The sequence below is a fragment of the Malus sylvestris genome, chromosome 17 (assembly GCF_916048215.2).
Source record: "Malus sylvestris chromosome 17, drMalSylv7.2, whole genome shotgun sequence".
NCBI classification, from domain to species: Eukaryota; Viridiplantae; Streptophyta; class Magnoliopsida; order Rosales; family Rosaceae; genus Malus; species Malus sylvestris.
Window position 1 is genome coordinate 3,992,028 of NC_062276.1, and position 25,142 is coordinate 4,017,169.

Below are 25,142 nucleotides of genomic sequence, written 5' to 3' on the forward strand. Positions count from 1 at the left end.
GAGAAGAATGACATTACTTGAGGCGTTTATGCTACAATAACATTGTCCTCTTGTAACTTGTAAGTATTTTTATGTGATTTTAACCTAATTATGCATGTGCTAAAAATCCTATCACCTTACATTGTTTTGCTCACTTCTACCTCACCTATTGTTATTTTAAAGACCTTAAAACTCATAAGATAATTGGTCATGCTGAAAGAATTTAAGATTTGTATATTTTGACTATGGAGGATATGGTTCTTTCATATTCAAGTAATCATCAAGTTCTAAGTGTAAAATAAATAAATAACTTATTTCGGGTGAAATTATCACACAAACAAACATTGTTGTACGTTTCCTCCTTTTGGCTTGCTTCAATGAATTCATTTTACCGACAAAAAAATTGAGCCCATACAGAGAGCTTGTCTTAGTAATTAACTCAAAATATAAATTCACCCAAAAACAAAACTTAAAAATATAAATTGAACTGGGAATTCAAAAGAGATACATAATGACCAAATAGAAAGCGCATACATTGGCTTCTCTTTACATGTTTCTTAAAATGTAGAAAATCCAAACCTAACTAAAGATCACATAGGAATCTAAACCACGTTGTTTTGTTCTCACCAAACATTCTTGGTCCATACGTAGAAATAAATATGTCAACAAGTAACGGAAATTGTATCCAGATGAAGGAGGTAACTGGAACACTAGCAATCAAAATGCTTGCGATAACAATTGATAGTTTCCCGTTAAGCATAATGTAAAGGGCGCAAGAAAAGACAATCATCATGGAGGCAATAGATAAAAGTAGGGTGAAAAGGCCTATCATCATTTTTGTGGGCAAAGATTTGTAAAAATCATCTTGAGAATAACGTGATGTGAGAATCCCCAAAAACATAATAATCGAAGTTGTGGAAGAAAAAAGTGAGATTGCATCTGAAAATACAAATGCTATGAATACCTTTTTAGTTAAGAATGTCGGAAGACCTGTATCTCCATTATTTCCACCAGGAACTGTGAACACTGCAGCAAACATTATGGTGACAATAAGAGCACCTACAACTGTACAAGAAGTTGCTGTTTCCTTCATTGAATTTTCTGCCTCTTTCCACATTTCTTTGTGATTCTCTATAAATACTTCTCGCGGTGTCATATTCTTTTTGTTTACAGCTTCACAATCTTTAGGATTTGCAATACTCTCCACCTCCTGCATTTTTTGCAACAAATAATTTATGATGTAACTATGAAATCCGTATCTCTTCGTATAAAATCCTTACACATTTGTCGTTTGAAACACTACATGACCCAAAATCATTAGTTAAAAATACGTAGGATGATAGTACAGTATGTAGTTAATAATAATGTTTTCTTTTTGTTTTTATTTTTTTATATTTAAAGAGAGTAATTTCTGTATTTTTTTTATAAATTGAATAAATAAAATAACAAAAATATGTGAAGGAGTAGGAGAAAATGAGACTAAACTTATAGCCACAAAAAAAATAAAAATAAATAAAATAAATAAATATATATATATATAAACAATGTATAAGCAGAATATTTCATAAATACAAGCATATAGATAGATAGATAAATAGTCACCTTGAACCATTGTAGTTCTCTTTGCATTTGTAAAGCTGCACCCTGAATGTGATAAATATGTGACAATGGGGTAACACTTGCTACCGTATGTAGCATATTATTGCCAAACTTATCTTTCGTCCCCACTATTTCCTGTATTTTATCGGAGTGAGAGAGGGCATATATAAGATTATAAACTTTGTGGTGACGGCATTCAACAGCAATTTGGTACAGGCTTTGGCGTTTATCATTCATGTAATGTACGGGATATGAGAAATCTTCAAAGAAATGAGTAATATACTCTACATGCCCTTGTTCTACTGCCACTAACAGTGCTTCTTCCAATTTCTTTCTTTTATAATAACTCGTACTTCCTTTCTTCGTTGTCAAAATTTCTTTACTCGCTTTACACATGAGAGGTAAAAATTGTTGAACCTGCTCATGCATCAGTTTCATCTTATATATACGATTGATTCCTAGGTTCACAAAAAAAAAAATACAAATTACAATTATATTAAAATATAATTTATTATTGATAAAACAATCATAAAAATAAATCAATTAACGATATGAATATATATATATATATATATATATATATATATATATGTGGCCTACCCGAACACAAACATGTTGGGAGTTTCGTCGCAAGTCCTTGGAATAAACCCATTCCTGCATTACAACTTACAAGTCAAATTTGATGACAAAAATAAAAACCATTTTATTTACCATAAATGGGTCATTCTTCGTACTATGCTGATTTTTGTCATAGTATGTGTATTATGTCATGGAACCCAACCTATTTGCACCCATTGAGATCTCTGTCGGAATGACAGCCTTTCCAACCTTAGATTAAATGTCTAACATTTTTTCAAAACTAATCTTTTATTATTTTTTGGTCCTCATGCTTATTACAATTCAAGATAAGTGGGTCTCACGCATGTCATGCCAACATTTTTTTACAGATGTTAACGGATTTTGATGCCCTGGCGTAAAGTGTCTCACTAAATTTGAGTTTCAATGAGTTACGTGACATAATTTTAAACTTCCTAGAGCAAAGTGAACCTGCCTTTGAGTTTCAAGAGTAGTTGTCGTGAATAAGCCTTTAATGTTTATTACTGCACATTGTACACTGTCACAAACCAAACATATAACCCTTAGATCAGTTCCACCTCAGCCCTTTAGGCTGGCACCCAGCTCAAGCCATGCCACAGGCCGGCCCAGAACCGATAGAGTAAAGGGACGGCCCATCTGACGGCAGCGTGGCGTCAGAAGGCATTTGAAATTTTTTTAAGAGTGATTACTTTAACCATTCCAGCAGTGTTAAACATTTCCAAATAACTCAGCCCTCAAACCAAACATATAACAATAAATTTTCTTATAACAATGAATTTTGTTAATTAGCTATGGGTTGTTATTTAGTGTTACTATGTAGTGGTATTTTTTTTCGCTTGTAAGTAAAAGGTTTTAGGTTCAAATTCTATAAATGGTGAGTTTGTATAAAATTTATTCACCTTGCTCCTTAGTGTAAATATATCTTGTATATATATATATATATATATATATATATTGTATATATATATATATATATAATAGCTATGCATTCTACAGTACCTTTAAAAAAAAGGGGTGAGATTATAGAAAAATTTCTTAAACATCTATGGATTCAACGGAGATATTAAAGAAAGAATAAATGGTAAGTTGTATTACTTAATTAAGTTAAATTATCTTTCTTTACCATGATGATAGAGAATCAATTAACAACAACATCACTCTTAATTATCTTCCAAATTATAAATAATATTACCTCAATTTTTTCTTTTCACCTCAACCATTTGTTATTTAGGCATGCATCTATTGCATTTTTTCTTGGGGATGAGCTCACATTTGAAAATAACATATTTTTATTGTAGAAATTTCATAATCAAAATTGTTCAAATTTTAATTTTTATTTGAAGATCATCCTTACAAAAAAACATTCAAATTGGAGATCGTGGCATCTTACAAATGTATCAAATAAATTAACGGTATAGGTACTAAGTAACATATCAAATATATACCATCTATTTATTTGATACCCTTGGATGACTAAACAATCTCCAATTTGAATGATTTTTTGTAAAGATGATTTTCAAATAAAGATTAAGAAATAGAACAGTTCCGATTATAAAATTTCTACGGTGAAGATATATTATTTGCAAGTGGAAAAATGAGCTCATGTCCTTAATGGAGAATGCAAGTATTAGTCTTTTCATATATAACTTCTTAAATACGAAATGACTAGGATTTGTTTTTGAAGACCATGTTGCATGATGTTAATCTTTCTTTAGAATTTTATTCTGGCTTTAATATGGATTAGAGCATTTCCAGCGTTGATAGCCCCCTTGACTATAGGCAACTCAATCCCTTTAGTAAGTGTCCAAGTGCATCTCCACCCCTAAACTAAATAGACCAGACAATTCGTATTAAAATATTAGTATTAGTATTTTATAAAATAATAATAAATATTTTTATTTTTAATTTCGGATGATAATAAAATATTGGTTGAAAGTTATTGAGGTGGAAGAACATGGTAAGTGTTTATAGAAAAAATAGTGGCTGACGTCACCATGACATCAGCCTTGTGTCACTACCCCTGGGGCTAGGGCTATCGATTTTTGCGTGGATGACCAAGTGGGCTCCGAGCCCCATTGGATTGAATTGGGCTGGAGGGGTTTTTTTGGGTGGGGGAGGAGACTTTACAACCAATCCCCTGGGGGATTCGAACACGCTGGAAGTGCTCTTATTAAAAAAAACATGTGATATAAGGAGATGAAAAGTACAATTAATCTGTAATACAATTAAAAAAAAGGTAAATTAAATTTTGCACTCTTAAGTTTGAGTGTAATTACAACCTGATACATCATCTTTAAAACATCATCATTTAACGGTGAAATTAACGGTTTGACAAACAGATGCATGAAATTGAAACTAATGCACAAGTTTGTGTATAACATTGCAGTGTTTTAAAGATTACGTGCATTTACATATTTATAACTATTTACAATCTTAGGGGTACTTTGGTATAAAAATAAAAGTATGATGATGTGTCATCTTAGTCATTAGACCAATGTCACGTAAAGTGGACTAATCCTAATAGTGACTCACAAAATTGGACTTATATCAAGTTTTATCTTTTATAAAGAAAAAAAATATAAAGAGAAAAAAAAAAAGCAAATTTACTAACCAAAATAGATCAATTTTTCCCATAGACCGAGGCGGCTTCCACTTTGGAATGCAAGATGTTTACTGGCCAATGTTACTAAGGGGATATTCCCATTGCAATCTATAGCCATGGCTAATTTTGGATAATGTTGAATCAAATCCAACGCAATATCTACATATAATAGAAGCGTGAAAAAAAAAGAACACTATAAGTATACTGATAAAATTTGTAACAAAAAAAAAATCACATGGGGGAAAAAGTTGTACCAGGTCTGTTGAAATTAAAACCGAGAGTAATCAGTCGAGCAGCATAGGGAACTTCTAGTGCTTCGTGTGGAGTGAGGGAATAGAGAGAGCGAGCCATCATTTCCCCATTCGGCTTCTCTTGGGCCTCTACCACAAAAGGCACCAGGAACAAGGGAGGTGAATTGGTAACAAATCGGTTGTTCTTTTTAACCATGCTTTCAGCTATTTCAAACCTTTCTGGATAATCTCTTATTAAAAGATGAAGAGCTGTTAAACCATCATCGTCTGTTATATCCAAGTGTTCCTCTTCCATTTTCTCCATCAACTGTTGTATAATGCGCACGCTGCAGTTCTTCTGGATTGCGTAGTGAAGAACTGTACCACTTCGCACAAATGGAAGTGTTTCGCTTCCTGCCTGGCTATTTTTGCGAAGACAGTTGATCACATTACCCCAATCATCAGACTTCACATATTCGGCGAAAGTTGGGTCACGCTCTGCATGCCATGTTTGTTAATTGCTAAATTTCCCATACTTGTATAAAAATAATTTAATACAATTTGACAAGTGGGAAATTCTACGAAAAATATAACAAAATAATATACAATATATAAACATACAAGGGAGATTCCAACCCTTATTAACATCACTGAGATCTGTCGGAGATGTTAGTGATTAGTCATACTGGACTTAAAATTTTATCATCAATTACTATTAAATAGAATTATATAGGAGTCTGAATTTGTGAGGATACCTTCAGTCCAACCTTTCCCTGCCAACGGTGGCGTAGTACCATGATCAATCGGAGGTGGATACGCATGAAGAACTGACTTCTTTTCTGAAAATGAAAACTTTGATGTTAAGATAATAGATGTTATCGTTCAATATTGATTTTTCTTTTTCTTTTCCCTTCATACAAATGCTTATGAGTGTGAAAATAATTGCAAAATATTCCTCATTTAAATTAAAATATATAGAATGATCACCTACAACTGTACAACCATTGCCGTATATTTATTTCCTTCAAATTTTCATGTATATATGTACCATTTTCATCTGATGGTTCACTTGGCTTCTTCAATTCATCTGACAAAGCATCCCATGCTTGTTTGGCCGTGGTTGCTCTCTTGATAAGACTATAAGTATCATCCCCGCAAGAATTCCAGATTGCATATAAGGCCTTGGCATCCTTCCTCTTCCAAGCCTTACTAATTTCTTCATTTTCTGTAATAGGACGTACTTGATGTAAAACGTCCAAAAGATCTTCGGCCAACATGTAGGTCTCAATCTGATAACTCCAATCATCATAGTTCTTACGGTTAAGAACTGTATGAAAAACTGTAGTTGCCATGTTCAATCTGCCTATTTATCCAACGATATTTTATGTCAATAATCGAGCATATATGTGAAAAAAGCAACGAAAAATAAAAGAAACAAAGTAAGTCTAACTACTACACTCACAATTTGAGTTGGGGGAAATCTTCAAAAGAGGCGGGGGAAGCAGCCAGTGCTATGAGCTTTCTAATTGGTAATTCCTTTGCATGTGTACATAGAGTAGCCAAACTTTTCAATATATAGATACAAATGAGCAATTAAAAAAGACTTGGAAACATAGAATTGATTAAGGAAATAAGACTTCGTAAATTACCAAGAAAGATGCAAATGAGCAATTAAAAAAAGACTTGGCGAAACATACACTTGTGAGCAATTAAAAAGGACTTGGAAACATAGAATTGATTAAGGAAAAAAGACTTCGTAAACATACACTTATGAGCAATTAAAAAAGACTTAGGCAAATGGATGAATTTTTTACTTAATGCTTAAATGCGACTGCACTTATGAGCAATTAAAAAAGACTTGGGCAAATGGATGAATTTTTTACTTAATGCTTAAATGCGACTGGTGGAGGGGAGAACGTCATAGAATTGACGAAAGCAACGTCATTTCATCATCATCAGCATCATCATCAATGCTATATCAGTTTGTAAGAGGGAGAGAAAGAGATGTAGTTTGCGATGAAATTGAGGTTCCACCATAAAACCAATTAGCAATATAGGGATTAGTCCAAGATCATATAAGCACATAGCATCAGTTTGTAAGAGGGAGAGAAAGAGATGTAGTTTGCGATGAAATTGAGGTTCCACCATAAAACCAATTAGCAATATAGGGAGTAGTCCAAGATCATATAAGCACATAGCAAACCTTGTCCCTCACCGATGTGAGACAACTCTCAACATGCCCCCGCACGTGTGGCGGATTTTCAAGCCTACACGTGGACAACAACTGGGTGACGTGGAGCGCGTGTGGCCATTGGGCTTCACACGTGGACAACCTTGCTCTGATACCATGATGAAATTGAGGTTCCACCATAAAACCAATTGGCAATATGAGGTGTAGCCTAAGATCATATAAGCACATAGCAAACCTTGTCCCTCACCGATGTGGGACAACTCTGAACAGTTTGTAAGAGTCGATCGATTTGGCAATGTCTGTGTCAGTGTCCAGCTAGAATTAGGACTTAATGAAGAGGCCAATCAGTACTAAATCGGGAAAGAAAATCTTCCTGATCTTGATTGTATCTTGCCTTTCACTCCAAGGCTCTTGTAAATATTGTTCTTTGGCTACGGTTCATGCCAACAGAACACTAGACACTCTCGTAAACTTTGTCGCTATATGCTACAATCTCATTCTGATGGTACATGATTTCCACAAACTCCCAAGGTTTTGTTGCTTTTAAGCTTAAGCATTTTAGTCTCAGTATTCTTCATGCTTTTCTAAAATGAAAAATCCCGAAACTCCTCAAACTTTACTTACGCTGTGGCTTGTTGATTTTACATTACTCACTTCTCAATTGTTTGGAATTATAGCAATTAAGTTCATTGTGGAAGATATAAAATGTTACAAGTTTATTTCTTAACGTGAAATAGCACTACTTGATGATGATTGTAGATTACAACAGGAAAATTGGTAAACAAATTTTGTTTTCTTCCTTTTACTAAATTGGCTGTAGTATATGCGGGGAAAGCAAGTGAATGTCTGCCGAAAAGCAGAAGGAAAAACACCTAAATTCTGTCATAGAAAATGAATCCAATCAGGCTTCCAAGTGTATGATCTTGCAATATAGACCACTATCACCAGATAATACAATTGAAGAATTGAGATTTGGTTCCCAATTCGAACCTGCACCAGAATTACGTAGTCCCACAAAACTTGGCTTAAACGAAAACTTATAAGTACCTCTAATGGGATCACATGGGAACCATATTAAGAAATATTGATATATGTCAAATAGTCTAGGTCAATCCCATTTAAAGTGGATCACGGTTTTTGTCTTTGATGTAAGCTTGATTAGAAGAGTTAGTTGTGTATATATTGTACAGATATTTTGTCAATGTAATGTACAAAAAGCATCCAACCAGCCAGTCTCCATAGACTTTCCATTTAGCCATTTTAATAAACCAAGATGGTGGTCAGAGGAGGTTGAAATGCCTCTATGAGTCTTTCCGGCCTTCGAAATGGTGGACTGTTGTGGCAAAGCCACCAACTGGTCCACACTTATGATGAACAGTTTTGAAGCCTTAATGGGTGTTCATGTAATTTTTGAAACTGGAGGCATTCTGTGAAACCTAATAAACCTCATGAGGTGTTTGTGAATATTGAATTAAATTACCAAATTATTAAATGAGCTTTTAGGTACTTTTATATTAGGTCTTAGGTTGACAAATTTTAACATACATGTAAGATGATGTCATGGAATAGAAACTATACAAATAATGACACGTCCCGATCCCAACATACGTTCAGGATCGACACGTGACGTCACCAAGTATTCATATACCTAACATACCCCACCTCCAGTACATGTACAAAGCATAACTCAAGCATCAGTTCACAGAGTAATTTTCGTATACTTTATGGTTGCATCTAACCTCCTTGTTAGACTGCCTACGTACCTTAAAGGGATCAAGCCATTCGTAGTTCACTGAATCATGCCTTCAGTTATGGTAATGCAGGATATCAATTCCAGTGATACAAGTTCCTTTGAATATGCATGCATATATATATGTATACGGTAAATACAAAAAAAAAAAAAACAATTTCATCACTTCAATATTCTATACATACATATAAGTATTCGTTCAACTTCAGACATATGCAAAAAGATTTAATAATGTTAAACTAATGAGATGAAATTTATGTGTTCATCAACAATGGTTATTCACTACCATTCATATAAAAACCATGGCTGTTCACTATCATCACAAAGACAAAATCTGGACCACATCGGACTAAATGTATACAAACAACTCTAGCAAAATTGTACCAAGTACGAAGAGAAACAACTTCACATTATGAGACAATATAATATAAATATCAATTCCCCATTATCAACATTACATTAATGCACTGAAACAAATATTACTAGAACCATCAGCTAAATCACCTTACTTCAAACATGGCTGGGGACCTGAAAATGAAGTCTAAACGCTGCCATAAATTATTAAGCAAAGGTGTCGACCGAAGCTAAAAGACCTATAAATATGCATCAGATAAGACAGCAACCCTTCCACTTAACCATCATAATCATTAGTTTAACAATGGTTCATGAAATTATTTTTCATTTTCCTTCCCAAAAAGCATTCAGACAACAAAGAACAACAGTGCTGCAATTCATTGAAATCAACCAAACCAAAGGACCACACTTGCTCCCCATTCATGAACAGAAGAAGTGTGTGTAAAATACATGATCAAATTATTCACCACCACAACACTCGGCTATCAAATTGAAGAAATATAAACAAAGACAGAAGAAGAACTTACATCAGTAAGCTTTCTGATTATGTGGAATTCGGGTAGCCATACTTTGCGAGGCATAGTTTTGGCGGCACGGGACGACATCCAACGAAAAGGGGATGATCCTACCCAAACCGGAGAGAACCCCCCATTCTTCTCGATAGTTCTCCCCCCTTCCTCCCTTTTTTTTATTATTATTATTATTTTATTCTATCAATAATATTTTATATTTAGTGATATTATCTTTGCCCTCTACTTTGAATAAAGTGATTGATACTTGTTTTGTAAAATCTTTCTGGTTCCAAGTTCCAATTTTCATTATGCCTGTACCCAGTCGTTTGTAATAACGAGATATGTAATGAATAGTGAAATTTCAGGGATGAGATTTCACAAATAAAACCCGAGGATGAACATTTGAAAGCTGTCATTTTATATGTATATGGTTACAATTAAACCTCATGAGGTGTTTGTGATTATTAAATTAAAATACCAAATTATTAATGACCATTTAGGTACTTTTATTTTAGTTCTTAGGTTGACTAAGTGTTGTTGAAGTGTTCTTTCCCGGCCTCTAGATCTCTAGGGTAAATCTTTAGGGTAAGGCTCAATGTAATATCTAGAGTAAGGCTCAATGTATTATTATAAATAAGTTTTTCTCTTGAATTAAGGGAGGTGATTGATTGGTGTAAAGTCTTTGTGTAAGAATTAGATGAGGTAGGCAACATGCCTTCTTCTTTCTGCTGCTTGCAGCAGCCAGCCCTCCTATCTCTCATTCCTCTCTCTTCTCATACATAGCCGGTCTCTTGTACATTGAATACATTAAGAAATATACATGGAAACCTTAAACCAGAAAATCTACACAAAGTTTAATATACGTGTCAGATGATGTCATAGACGTTTGTGTATGTGACCAAATTGGCGCGCCGTTGACGGTTGACAAGCCTGAGCTTTCATTTCGGTTTTGTTCCGTCTCCAGGTCTCCTACGATTTCGTTCCCTGTGGAGGTCCGCATCTGATCCCAAATCACTTTCTCTTTATCTGTATGGCTCCCATTCATTTTTCTCAAGTCCCTCTCTCCCTCAAAGCTCAATCCTTTTCACTGCACTCTCTGTTGATTAAAAAAATCAGAGGTTTGCAGCGTTCGGTTTTCAAAAGGGTGTTGGATTTTGGGGAATATTTGGGGTACCAAATGGGGGATTCAGAGCTCTCTGGAATTTTCAATCACTGGTGGTGAAACATTATAACATTTTAGGGGAATATTGGGGATTCAATGTGAATCCAGTTAGGGTATTTGGGGAGTGGGGGTAGGGAGGTTTGGGAATTGAAGAATATGAAAGTGAAGAGGAGGAAGAAGATGACGGTGTTGGTGTTGCAGGAGAGGGGTAAGAGAGGTGAAAGTGAGAGATTGCATTGCTGTCACGTTGCACATGACTCCACCACCCCCGAATAGGAGAAAAAATTGTGTGATACTCAACTTGCCATTAAACTATGCTGAATAACACTACCACCCATTAAAAACTTGCTATTAGTTAAACCAAATTAATAAAAGACTCCTTATTAAGTTTAATTAAAAATGCAACTAACCCTATCACAGTGATGAAAAGATGTTGTGCCCTTGACGGCGTGGGTTCGAGCTCCGTCAATGGCTAATCTAACATCTAACTTACTAACGTTATCGCTTGACTAAAAAATAAAAAATAATAATTAAAAAATAAAAAATAAACTACATAATTAATTAGTTAATTAAAACCGAATAACGAAAATAAAAGGTTTAGATCAATCCATGTCCAAAAATATATTTGAATCAATCCATGCCCATAAATATATTTCTCAAGTCCACCTCCAACTTACACGTCTTAACCTAAAATCTTTTTCTACTCTAACTTACCAATAGTCCAGTTGTTTATGTTATCATAAAAAATGAACCCAATCAAGGCTTCAATTAGTTGAGGCGCAAAAAAAAAAAAAAAAAGAGAACCAACGTCTGAGCATGTGATTTCTATTATTATTATTTTTTTAATGGGGATCCAATTACTCAAAAACCTGTAGATATATATCCAAAAAAAGTTTGGCGCAAATGATTTATCAAATCCCATCTTATTTAAAGAAATTGATTTGTCCTCATAAAAAAAGAAGAAGATAAATTTGATATATAGATAGAGAGTATATGCTCCTCAACATTAAAATTAAAACAATGACCAAAGCTCTTGTTTATTCCAGATGATGAAGATCGTACTCTAAGTTCCATTATCCATCTCACATAACAATATAGAAACCAAAATACTCAGTAATTTAGGAGCAAATGCTCTCGGAACATCGTAGCTCCAGAGAAAGCAAATGTTATACGCCCCGTATTCTGGATTGAACCTGCACGGACTCGTTGGTACTATTCTATAAAAGCAATCATCACATTCATTAGAATCTCTAGATTGCATGTATATGTCGAAGTAGCGAAATACAGCCAGCCATTCGAACCTGCAGAAGAATTGTGTACCACCCCAAATACTGGTCTCAAAGGAAAATTCATAGTCACCTTTGAAGGGAATCACATGAGTTCCAAGATCGTCGTCTTTGGATTTGCGGTGGACGGTCAATGGTATATCTGGGCCAATATTGTTAGTCATTTTGACATGAACTGCATCACACATAGTTACAAACAACAGCACTAGAAATATTAGCAGAAACACATTTTTGATGAACGAAGTCATACTGGTTTTATTTGTTGGAAGAATACTTGGATATATCGTCATTTTCATAGTGGCAATTAGATATAAATTCTCAGCTAATATAAGGAAACTTATAAATAATTTTTATAGGGAAAAATTAGTATTTGGTCTCTAGTTTCTAATGTTCATCAAGGGAGATCTTATCAGTTTTAGATTTTGATCAAAGTCCCTAGCATTTATGTATTAGTGAATTACATGTTAGTTACATAATTTTTTAAAATAAAAATTAGTATTTGATTTAGTGTTTTAATACTCACACCCTTATTAAACTCCTAATTAATTTTCAATTCAAAACATTTCCAAAATATAAAAAATAAAATTGGAATAATTTTTCAATTTTTTAATCTTATATATATGTACCCATTCATGACACACCCCGATCCAGAGAATCTAGGCGTTTTCGTCCTACTTGACTGCACTTAACATATGCTCTGAATTTATGTGTTTACCTTAACTCATCCTGTTATTCTAGTAGGTTGTTCTGCTAGAGTTTGGTTTGAATTCCTTCTTATGTATGTTATTGTTTTGCTTCCGTGTCGCACTTATGGTTACGTCACGCTCTCGTGACGGCCAGCACGCCTGGATCCTCTGGATCGGGGTGTGTCAATTCATATAATTTTTCTAATTTTTCTAATCTTAGATGTACCCATTCTTAAATATACAAATTTGTTATATGTAAAATGTACCCCTTTTTTAATATAAAATTCATTCAATCTTTTTTCTAATCCATGTTTTAAACTTATATGGGTACATTATATTTCGTTGATTTAAGAATATATGTCAAGTTTAATAGAAGAAATTTAATAATGTTATTAAGCTTTTTTTTTTTGTGTGTGTTTTTGAAATATGTATCCATGTTTTGGTACAATAATTTTTTGGTTAGTTTTGATGAATGTACCCATGCATATATATACAATATATTAGAGAGTATAATTATTTTTTGATATTTTTAATCTCATAAATTATGGGTTTTATTTAAAATCTCATTAATATAAATAACTACAAATTTCATTTTAATTTAAAATATAATAACTACAATATTACATTAATGTCAGGAACTTTGAGAAAAAACCGAAAATCACATAGGTTTCATCAAAGAACATTGGTAGTTAAGAACCGCATTCAACGTCTCCTAATAAAAGAAAAATTAGGTACTTAAATATATAATAATCTGATGTACCAAAATTGTTTTAAACCACCTAAAAAACTAAAACAAAATACTATGAATGAATTATGCACTTAAATATATATATTCATTTAGATGCAATATATCAACATACAAAGAATCTAATAAGGGCGGAGCCACCTTTGTGCTAGGGTGGCTCTAGTAAAATCCAGATCATTCCATCTGCGCTTGGGTCTAAATCCTTCCCCTCCTTTAATGGGGTTTATATATTTTAAGTGTACATGAGGATTAAAGGATGATGAGTTAGGCGTTATTAACTTGTTACGTGGAAAACTAATGGGTGAAATCATCGTCTTTCGATTTGCGGTCGACAGTCAGGGGTATATATATCTGGACCAATATCATTAGTTATGTTTACATAAGTTTTTGGCCAATCTGCATCACACATATTAACATAATATGCGATATACAACCTAAGTTTTAATTTTAGCCGATTATCCTTTAGAACTCTTATAATTGGTCAATTTCCCTCTGAACTTTAATTATAGCCAATTAACCCCCTAAAATTTTATAAATAGCCAATTTCCCCCTAGCATTAAACTTTAAAAAATTTCATCCATCCAATTTTCCATTCTTTTTGCCCTTATGCAGTTGACATATGTTGCCTCTGTATCAAAGTGGACGAAAAATTAGATGAAATTTTTTAAAATCTAATGTCAGTGGGAGAATTGACTATTTATAAAAGTTAAGGGGGATAATCGGTTAAAATTAAAGTTCAAGGGGCTAAAATTAAAGTTCAAGAGGAAATTGACAGCTCTATACTAGCTCGGAAAGCAAATCGACAAATATGCCTAATTTGAAATGAATCCAATGAAAATGATGAATCAAATCCGATCTTATTTTCTTTGATTCGAGAAATTTAGATTGGTAGTGATATAAAAGAAATAAATAAGAAGATAAAATTTGATAGATAGAGAGCGTTTATATGCTCTCAAAATTACAATTAAAAATAACCAAAGCTCTTATTTATTTCCAGAAGCAGAAGAGCAGATTTCACATACTAAAAATCAAATAATTAAGGAGCAACTAATTTCGGATGATCCTCGTTCCACTTAAAAGGTTCCCATGTCTTCTGATAAGGATTCCACCTGAACGGACCCTCTGGTCTTATACTCCATTTACATTTAACACACCATTGCAAATCTCTGCCTTGTATGTAGATGTCGAAGTAGTGAGAATTTCCCGACCACTGGAAGTTGCAGAAGAATAGTGTACGCCCAAAAGCATGGGTACCAAATGAAAATTCATAGGTGCCTTGAACAGGTACCACATGCGAACCAAGATCATCGTCTCCAGATTTACAGTGAACGGTCAACTCTGCACCCAAATCATTAGTCATTGTGACAGTGGAGTCGACTCCAGCGTCGCACATAGTTAAGAACAACACTAGAATCACAAGCAGAAAAACATTTTTGATAAACGAAGCCATGTTGATATTGTTTGGTTGAAGTTTAGTATAACACTAAATTTCTTTGTGGAGGAACACTTGGATGCATCCTTCTTTTATAGTGACAATTTGATATGAATTCTGAAATAATAATTTAATGTGGCTGTTTTGTCCCCAAAAATGCTCAACATTTTTTGCCACATGAGAATACATATAAAAAAGGTCGTACCTAGTGCACAAGGTTCCCGCTTTATGCAGGGTCTGGGAGAGGTGAATGTCGGCTAGCCTTACCCCTATTTATAGAGAGGCTGCTCCCAAGTCTCGAACCCGAGACCTACCGCTCATGGGTGAAGGCACTTGTCATCGCACCAAGTGCGACCTCTACACATAAGAATACATATATGGAAAAAAAAAAAAAAAGGCACATACACATTTAAAAAGGGAACAGTTTTGCTTACCACCATAAACTATGATGATGCTTACCATCATATATATCATTGTTAGCCACATACACATTTAGAGAAAGAGAATGCCAGCCACCTTTTCATCTTACATTTCCCTACTTCTCCTCCCCATTCATTGCTTGTCCTGTTTATTCCATTATCACTCAAAATTATGTAATTAATGTGTTGAAAACAAATTTATTTCATTTCCACATATACGCCTCATTAATTTTACCAGCTCTTTTACCATCATATTGTAATAAAGAAACATGCATCCACATAGTTATAATGGTCAATGCTTACAAAATATACAAAAAAATTATTTTGTGCCCTTAGAAAATACAACATTTATTAATGATAAATAAGTAAATAAAAATTATTTCAGTTATGTATTAGAGTAAACTTTATATTGTGATAAGTTATGATTTCTCTTAGACTCATCTTAAGAAAACACGTCTTTACATAGTTATAATTACCAATGAGTACAAAAATATGCTAGAAATAAAATACTTGACGCCCAAAGAATTCTATTTAGGGAATACAACATTTATTAAGGATAAATAAGTCAACAAATAATTTTTTTTTTAACTACACTTCTATTAAGTAATTGTTGAACAGTATGAATTCACATCAGGAAAATGAGAGACTTTGCATGTGTTATAAGTAATTAGTCTACTCCGCATATTGCCAATTGGTTTTATGATGGAACCTTAACTTTCTTCATAGTATTAGAGCATGTTGTCCTGTGTGTGAAGCACAACGGGCACACATGCTACATGTAACCCATTTGCATTGTCCACATGCTAGGCTTGAAAATTCACCACAGGTGAGGTAGTGTGTTGAGAGTATGAATCCCACATCGAGAAACTAAAGGATTGTGCATGTGCTTATAACTTATATGTAATTGGGCTACCCCATATTTGACCCTTGATCCTAAACCCTATATATATATAACATTTTTTGCATCCTTTTAAGCCGTTAGATTACATAACATCTAAGGGTCCTCATTTAATTATTAAATAACATGGATGCTTATGTGGATTATAATTAACATTGAAAAAGAAAAAAAACTGATAAAGAATAAAAACTAGAAAAAAATAATTAAAAATTAAAAAGAGGAAGAAAACCTTGCGCACAAAGGCCTCCATTGATTTGTGCAAAATACCTTCAAAGTCTTTTGAGTCTTCATTCTCATATTTCGGTAAAAAGCCCAAAAACCTCTTTGATTCTATTTCAATTCCACACTCAGATTTAATTGTATAAAAAATTTGAGGGTGGTAGTGAGAGTTGTTGATTTAGGTTTTAGTTTTGTCAATTTAATGAAAGAGCGAGGAACGAAGATTTGAAGCAGACTGATACTTGATTTGCTTTAATATCAAAATTTTGTATCCATCAATTGAATGAACGACACTAAGTTTGACAACGCGAGTGATAGGAATTTGACGTGTTGCGGTTGGACGAAGCAATTCGGATGGTCATGCTTCTGCATTTGCATCCAAGACGAACTCCATTTTCGTTTCTTCCTTGTGTTTGCAAAACTTTTTATTTTTATTATTTCCTCAGTTTTTATTCTTTTCTTAGATTTAATTTTTATTTATTTCTTAATTATAAACTTATACCTCATTTAATGTTTAAAATCCTCTAGATAACTCTTAATCAAGACCGTTGAATATTACAAGATCTAAAGGTTATAAAAGAGTGTAAAAATGTTTGTCAAAATCTTTGTCCCTAGATCCTATATATCAAAAACCAGTTTAGGGCAAACGATTTATTAAATCCCATCTTACTTCAAGAAATTTGGATTTGTCGACATAATAAAAAAAAAGATAAAATTTGATAGTTAGAGAGCATAGCTCGCCAACATTAAAATTAAAAAAAATATGATTAAAGTTCTTGTTATTCCAAATGATGAAGTTCATAATCCAAGTTCCATTATCCATCTCTCATAAGAACAAAGAAATTAAAATTAAGTAATTAAGGAGCAAATGCCGTCGGAACATCCTTGTTCCAGTAATAGCAAATGTTATACGAATTGTATTCTGGATTCAACCTGCATGGACCCGTCGGTACTATTCTCCAAGTGCACTCATCACAACCTCCCTCATCTCTATCTTGTATGTATATGTCGAAGTAGCGAAATACAGCCAGCCATTCGAACCTGCACCAGAATTGTGTACGCCCCAAAAGATGTAACCCAAATGAAAAGTCATAGCTACCTTTAAAGGGAACCACATGAGTACCAAGATCATCGTTTTTGGATTTGCAGTGGACGGTCAACGGTATATCTGGACCAATATCGTTATGCATTCTTACACGAACTGCATCACACATAGTTAGAAACAACGACACTATAACTATTAGCAGAAACACATTTCTGATGAACCAAGACATAATGGTATTGTTTGTTGGAATATAACGCTGAATTTCTTTGTGGAAGAAGACTCAGATATATATATCATATTTTTGTAATCGCAATTGGATAAAAATTCTTAGGTAATATAGGAAACATATCAAAACAATCAGTCTCATACAGATTTAGAGAATCCGAACAAAAAATTCTTAGGATATAAGGACATAAATCCAATTTCATCTTGCGAGGAAACGACGGTTGTAACCTCATCTATTTCCGTCTAGTTTTTAAATAATAATATGTTTAAGTTATCATGATTTATTTCTATAAACAGTTTAATTCAAAAAATTATGCACAATTCTCGAAATTTAAATATTTAAGTTGAATAAGGTTTCAGTTTCAGATAGAGAGTATTTAGATGCAGTTCTTAGCCGCTAATACACTTTAACTGAAACCTTATTGATGATTTTCAAATTTTATCAAAGTCTTTTGTTTTCTTCACAACCAAAAACAAAGAAATTTCACAAAAGTAGGACAAATTGGTTTTAGTTTTTATTAGGTACTTATATGGTTATGCATGTGTTCTTTGCAGATTTAGGAAGGATTGCAAAAACTCACTTGATGCTCTGGAAATTGCTTGGTGATTCTATTCGGTAGGCTTTGAAAAGTCTCATCTTTTTGTTCTTGGTTATTTTTCCCTTAATGTGTATTTGTCCTATTTGTACGTTTGGTGCAAGTCTGTCTCCTTATTGTTTTGTTTGTTGTCATTTGTGAGAATGGTTTTTTATTATTTGCCTAATGTTTTGCAGGATAAATAAATAATAGATTAAGCATGAGTCGCCATGTGTGTAACTATGTAAGATAACTTTCTTCATTTCCATTTAAAACGGTTTACAACGACATCGATTATTTATGTTGATTGGTAACGTAGAGATTGGATTCAATGTATTTGATTGAATTGTTTGTCTCATTATTTATTGTTTACAAATGAAATTTTCTCCTGGGTGTTGTGCGCTATGAAAAACTCAATTTTTAAGCAATTCAGACTCTCTTAAATAATTGCTATTTTTTGTACATTTTGTACAACTTTGTCTCCTTATATTAATGATATTTGTTTGTCTCATTATTTTTTTTCATACCACTATTTGGTTCCATGCTGTATTTCTTACTTTATTCTTCTTTGTAACCTCTCAGAACGTGCTTTCATGCGTGCAAAGAGCCTTTCTTAAGGAGCACGTAGCGTCCGTAATTAAAAAAGAGGTTAGTAGTTAATTAAACAAAATAATTTTTGTAATGAATTTCGTTGATTTTTATAAAATAAAATTCGAGGATAATATCGAAACACAAAGGGATGTCATCATCATTCAACAACTCCCAACATAAAAGGCATATAACAATCCAATCCGGTTTTAAGGATGTTTATATAGAAGCAACGATGCTCACACAACCACACACTTGAATTCGGAAGGCCACAGTTTAGAACTTTAAATGTTTATAGTACACTCACTCAAACATGTAGCACAATACCACTCAGAGGAAAACATGCCTAAACCCTTTTATTTAGTGGCTAATTAAGTACGGCATGCATCTCCGTTAAAAGGGCGACGAGTACTATGATCACTCATCGTCATAGCTCTTGCGATGGTGGTGCTTGTGGCGGCGCTGCTTTTTCTCCTCATCGTCATCTGAGTCGTCATTTCCCTGTCATAGTCAGATAAGAGAATCAGATGCAAATAACGCATGCCAGCCAACAGTGATGGGCAAATACCAAAGACTACAGAAGGGTAAGGTTGATAGGAAACAGAAACATCAAAGACCTATATGCATTGCATAGATTCGAGCTTTTCAAAACAAAATGGAGGACACGTTCGGAAACATCATGGGATTTAAATTGTCTAAAACTAGAACAACAACAAAAACGTTGAGGCAAAACAATGCACCCAACAGATGACAAGTTCATATGATTCGTACGTGAGCACAGATTAAATGTATGTTTACGAACTAATGAAGCTGTATGCTTACGAACTAACACACTAATACATCTAAATCACTAATGATAGTGTCATATAGAAGACAACTTGATCGTTCGGTGTCTAATTTTCGATATGATAGAATTTTCAAGGTATGGTGAGGGGATTAGACATGCCGAAAACTTAAGCTCTTCTAATCCTACCATTTCGGGGGATTGGAAGGGATAAGTCTTAACGAATCCATCCTGGTACCTTCGAGTTGGACAACAGTTTTTCATTTTCTTATTAAACATACGTTGAATATAATGAGTCGTCCAATCCAATCCTAAACATCAACGAATCCTAAAATGTTCATCACCCAACATTATAAGCCTTGAATTAACTCAAATGAAGCAATCCGCTTATCATTAATAATTAATAGAATGACCATGAATATAAACATATTTGGGAACAACCTCTCCATAAATGGGGGTAAGGTTAGCCGACATTTACCTCTCCCAGACCCTGCATAAAGCGGGAGCCTTGTGCACTGGGTACGACGACGACCATGAATATAAACATATAAATGACATTTAAAAGAGCGAGGTTCTCACATATTTCTTGCGACCATAGCCTTCTTCACCGTACTTAGGACGCTCGGAATCAGAATCATCGTCGCCGCGCCTCTCATAACCACCAGGGCGGTGGTACTCCTGCTCCTCGCTCCTCCCATAACTGGGCTTCTCATACTCCCCACTTTCCTGGCCCTCGTAGCCGGGCCTCAAATAGCTTGGCCTCGGGGGTGGCGGCTCATCTCCATAACCGGTCCTCCTCGGCGGCTCTTCGCCGTAACCCGGCTTCTCAAACTCAGTCCTCCCATAGCTCGGCCTCTCCTCGCTTTCTGGAGTCTCATAACTGGGCCGCCCATAGGTTGGCCTTCTCGGTGGCTCTTCTCCATAACCACCTTCCCCACCATAGCTCGGCTTTCTCGGCGGCTCATCGCCATAACCAGATTCCTCACCGTAGCTCGGCTTCCGACCATACCCAGATCCGAATTCAGCTGGCGGTGCTTCAAACTCGGGCTTTCTCCCGTACCCAGATCCATATTCGGACTCGGGTGCCTCGTACTCGGGTGCCTCGTACTCGGGTTTTCTCCCGTACCCAGATCCATACTCGGGTTCCGGTGCCTTATACTCGGGCTTTCGACCGTACCCAGATCCATATTCGGACTCCGGTGCCTCGTACTCGGGCTTTCGACCGTATCCAGATCCATACTCCGATTCGGGCGCCTCGTACTCCGGCTTCCGACCATACCCAGATCCATATTCGGAGCCGGGCTCATCGGATTCGGGCCTGCGTTGATACCCAGACCCGTATTCCGAACCGGATTGTCCATACTCCGGCTTCCGACCATAACCTGATTCGGGCCTAACCTCCCCACCAGGCTGGAACCCATAGGCCGGCTGGGGCCTGCCTTCGTACTCTCCCTCTGGATGTCCCCCGCCCGGATTGAACCCGACAGCTGGTCCAGGTCGGTGCGTGGGTCGGGCGTAGTGAGTGTACTCATCTTCGAGAGCCTCGTCAGCGTAAGCGGCGGGCTCGGAGTAGGATGAGAACTGGGGGCGATCGTAATCGAAATCATCGGACGGCGATGAGTTAGGGTGGCAGGACTCATCGGATGGGTCGAGAGGGCGCCCGTAGGTCAGGTATATGTCGTATCCGCCACCGTACGGCGTCGGATCGTACTCGTCGAAGTCGGTGACTTCATCCTCGGCGTGGGTATAGTACGGCATCGTTTTGGAGGGAATTTGGTCTTTGAAGTGCGACTGTCAAAAGTGATGAGGGGATGCGTTCTGGGTGATGTGTATTTATAGTTGTCGACGGTTTTTTCGCCTTTGGAAAACCGCGTCAGGTCGTTGCCTTCTTGTTAATGACACGCGGACGGTTTTTATTGGGCCGTCATTTTGTAAACCAATTGACATAACTTGGGCTTAACCAATCATTGATCCTTATCCGAAATTTTTAGTGGGGGCCTTGTGGACAATTTTGTGGGCCCAATGAAATGGTTCGGATTTCCCTCCCTTTGGGCTTATACCGTATTTGACCAACATACTTAGTACAGTACTGATTGAAATAATTGGTACAATCAGAGTTGTTAAGCGAGGCTTAAATATGTGGTTTTGCCACCATTACATGGTGTGCTTTTTGAATTAGTATTTATTCGATGAGTAATATTGCTGAAACTATGTCTTAAATTTTATGGATGACATGTTTTTGATAAAATTTTGAGAAATAAAAAACTTAATTTACTTTCAAAATTTTGAGTGAGGAAGACGCTTTATGTGCCTTTGCCGCTGTCTGCCGTACAGAAGAATCTCTCCTCAAATTGAATACTAGTTAATTATCCGATTAATCAAACTAGGAAGACTTGTACATGTGTGTAAATATTTTTCAAGGCAATAAAACAACAAAAACTTGATTCATTGCGTGTAGAGACAATACATCATTTGTAACAAATGAGGATCTTTTTTCGGATTCTCTTTGTTAGGATCCCGAGGATCCTCCAATCACGTATGTTCATCGTAGATAGTGCAGTAAGAAGTTATTGTAAATTTGTTTATTTAAAATTGAATATAAACCGTACCTGACGAAAACTATCCGTACGATGTATGATGAACAGATGTGATTGAATGATCCTTTGAATCCTTACAAAGAGGTTACGAAGAGGATCCTCATTCATTTGTAACGATCATAATTTGAGATAAATTTAAATCAAATTAAGAAGGATGGAACAGGATATGAGTACCCGACGGATGTTAGTTACTGAATTGCTTGGTCGCTAGTACAACATCCCGGCCACCACGACGAAGACTTCATGCATGCAACAGTTAACAACACAACATTTAGATACAAACACCTAAACAAACACTATGTATAATTGTATGCATGTCATTTGATGTGCATGTATAGTTGTTTCTCTCATTCCGCTTAAGTAATGCAATACGATAATAAACACAAACATACGTGCTTGTCATTCGACAAACCTAATCCCAAATTTTAAAACGTTTGATGTTTATGTTTTTTCATGTGTTTATCTCTTTAATCACGTGCAAGACGGACAAGTAAACACATAAAACTTACGTGCATGTTTACTAAACAGATAAAGGAAGATTCCAAATAAAGAAAAAAGAGAGTAGTGTCTCACCAATTTTTTGCGACCATAGCCACCTTCGCCTGCTGGAGTACGCTCCTCGTCGTCAAAAGACTCGCTTTTCCTCCCCTCTCTCTGTTTCCGGAACTGGTCGCCCTCGTGCGATGGTCGGGCGTAGCTGCTGTACTCCTCTTCCAAAGCCTCGTCGTCGTACGCAGACGGCTCATTGTACGACGGGAACTCCGGCTCATCGTAATCATCGGAGGCCGACGAGTGACGGTAGCACGTCTCCTCCGAAGGTTGTAAAGGCCGGCCATACGTCAATCCCATGTCGTATCCCCCCTCGTACGGCGTCGGGTCGTACTCGTCAAATATGTCGGTGTCGTCGTCGGTATCCTTCTCCGAGTAGTACGAGCGGTAATGCGCCATTATTATTTAATCAAGGAGATTAACTTTTCCTAATGGTGATCAACTCCAAATGTTATTAACGAATGACAACGAGAATAATATTATGTCTTAAATATTTGTTAATGCTCCATACATGGTGGTTGACAATTTCTCCTGCGAAAATACCGTGTCAGGAATTTACACTACTTCATTCCCATTGTTTGCCGGAGACTTTTACTGTGGTCTGCATTATTTTGAGGGTTTTGGTTAAATTTTGTCCATGTAATTATTGGATATTACTAATTATTTGCACCTTATCAAAATAATGAGGCTTTTAATAACGTGGTCGTGGGTTCAACTCTTACCGACAGCCCTAAATATTAATGTACAAAATTAGTAAGACTTTGGAACAATATAAAGTGTTAAGGTTATGACCTTCGCAAGGTTACTCTGGTCACTAATTGTAGGTAAATATGTAGAAATGTAAAGATAAGGAAACAAACACAAGATATACGTAGTTCACCCCAAGTTGGGCTACGTACACAAGGGTAGATGAGTTCTCATTAATAGTGAAGAGTTTACGCAGTATATAGGTTCAAACATAATCATCAATACTGAGTTCTATAACGAGTTCAAATACAATAATGACATTAGGGATTAATTGTAGGAAAATGGTCTCTTTTTGTAGTTGAGGAGAATCTCCGGATTTCGTCCGCGGTCAATGTGGGACTCTAGGGGCTTTCTTCTAGTGTTGGCATGTATTGTGTTGTGATTGGCCTCCTCGTTAGAGAGAAACTCTTGTGCTTCGGTAGGGATGCCTCAACATGAATTCTTCAATAGGTCCCTAAAAGTATGAAGTTGATCGATACTTGGTGGTTTCGGAATTGGTGAAGTATGGTACAAACAGAATTAATTGGAATTGAATATTGGTAACGTATAAATTAAATGTCGACGATGGAGTAAAAAGTATAAGGGAGATTGGTTATTTTTAAAGAGAAACAAATCTTCTTCTGTAAGATTGTTTTTCATTTACTGAATAAACAATTACATGGATGTACATATATATAGCCTTTTGGCTCTTTACATTTATACCCTTAGCTTCCTTAACTAAACTTGTACAATCCTAACTAACCACAACTAATAGCAAAACTAACTACATTTAGTTTTTCCAAACTATTTATCATTAACAGAAATGGATGATGTATCATCTGTCCTAATACACCCCCTCAAGCGAGAGGAGGAATCAGAAGTGATGCCAAGAGGAAGCTTGGAACACAAGTAGCGGAATCTGGTTTTGGACAAGGACTTGGTGTGTAGATCAGCCAATTGATCAGCACTGCACACAAAACGCACTTTAAGCAGATGAGCTAAAACCAGTTCTCTAATGTAGTGGTAGTCAATCTCGACATGCTTAGTGCGAGCATGGAATACAGGATTTGAAGCTAAGGAAATGGCGGAGATGTTATCACACCACAGAGTAGGCAGTGTAGGAATAGAACAGTGAAGGTCACGAAGGATTTTGCAGACCCAAGTGAGTTCTGCAGCAGTGTGAGCCAGAGACCGATATTCGGCTTCTGTAGAAGAACGAGCAACAGTGCTTTGTTTCTTTGCACTCCAGCTGATGAGATTAGAGCCAAGAAAAACACAATAACCAGTAGTCGACCGCCGATCAAATGTGCAGCCTGCCCAATCAGCATCTGAGTAGGCAGAGAGAGCAACAGAACCTTTGGTAAACCACAGTCCTTGGGAAAAAGAACCTTT

General features: G+C 35.6%; 4 protein-coding genes and 1 long non-coding RNA gene across 6 annotated transcripts; all 5 read right to left on the reverse strand.

Moving 5' to 3' along the window:
• Positions 1 to 562: 562 nt before the first annotated feature.
• Positions 563 to 6,359, reverse strand: LOC126610471 (uncharacterized). Its single transcript, XM_050278527.1, has 6 exons — positions 6,056 to 6,359; positions 5,763 to 5,846; positions 5,032 to 5,505; positions 4,787 to 4,936; positions 1,582 to 2,036; positions 563 to 1,189 (listed from the first exon to the last, which is right to left on the reverse strand). Exons 1-6 carry the CDS (start codon positions 6,357 to 6,359, stop codon positions 563 to 565), a joined length of 2,094 nt encoding a protein of 697 aa, XP_050134484.1.
• An 8,370-nt stretch (positions 6,360 to 14,729) lies between these two features.
• Positions 14,730 to 15,143, reverse strand: LOC126610472 (S-protein homolog 5-like). The gene has a single exon (XM_050278528.1). It carries the CDS (start codon positions 15,141 to 15,143, stop codon positions 14,730 to 14,732), a length of 414 nt encoding a protein of 137 aa, XP_050134485.1.
• Positions 15,144 to 19,283: 4,140 nt separating this feature from the next.
• On the reverse strand, positions 19,284 to 21,740 carry LOC126610905 (uncharacterized protein At5g39570-like). 2 transcript variants are annotated; one of them, XM_050279066.1, is made up of 3 exons: positions 20,557 to 21,740; positions 20,458 to 20,493; positions 19,284 to 19,595 (listed from the first exon to the last, which is right to left on the reverse strand). In XM_050279066.1, exons 1-3 carry the CDS (start codon positions 21,634 to 21,636, stop codon positions 19,512 to 19,514), a joined length of 1,200 nt encoding a protein of 399 aa, XP_050135023.1. In that variant the 5' UTR covers positions 21,637 to 21,740; the 3' UTR covers positions 19,284 to 19,511. The 2 variants fall into 2 exon arrangements, with proteins under 2 accessions (XP_050135023.1, XP_050135022.1); XM_050279065.1 differs by having other exon boundaries at positions 20,458 to 21,723.
• On the reverse strand, positions 19,803 to 20,302 carry LOC126610915 (uncharacterized). Its single transcript, XR_007618647.1, has 2 exons — positions 20,068 to 20,302; positions 19,803 to 19,987 (listed from the first exon to the last, which is right to left on the reverse strand). It is a non-coding gene; the product is annotated as an uncharacterized LOC126610915 (long non-coding RNA).
• Positions 21,741 to 22,303: 563 nt separating the features above from the next.
• LOC126610913 (uncharacterized protein At5g39570-like) lies at positions 22,304 to 23,487 on the reverse strand. The gene is made up of 3 exons (XM_050279074.1): positions 23,049 to 23,487; positions 22,650 to 22,714; positions 22,304 to 22,548 (listed from the first exon to the last, which is right to left on the reverse strand). Exons 1-2 carry the CDS (start codon positions 23,421 to 23,423, stop codon positions 22,664 to 22,666), a joined length of 426 nt encoding a protein of 141 aa, XP_050135031.1. The 5' UTR covers positions 23,424 to 23,487; the 3' UTR covers positions 22,304 to 22,548; positions 22,650 to 22,663.
• Positions 23,488 to 25,142: the final 1,655 nt, after the last annotated feature.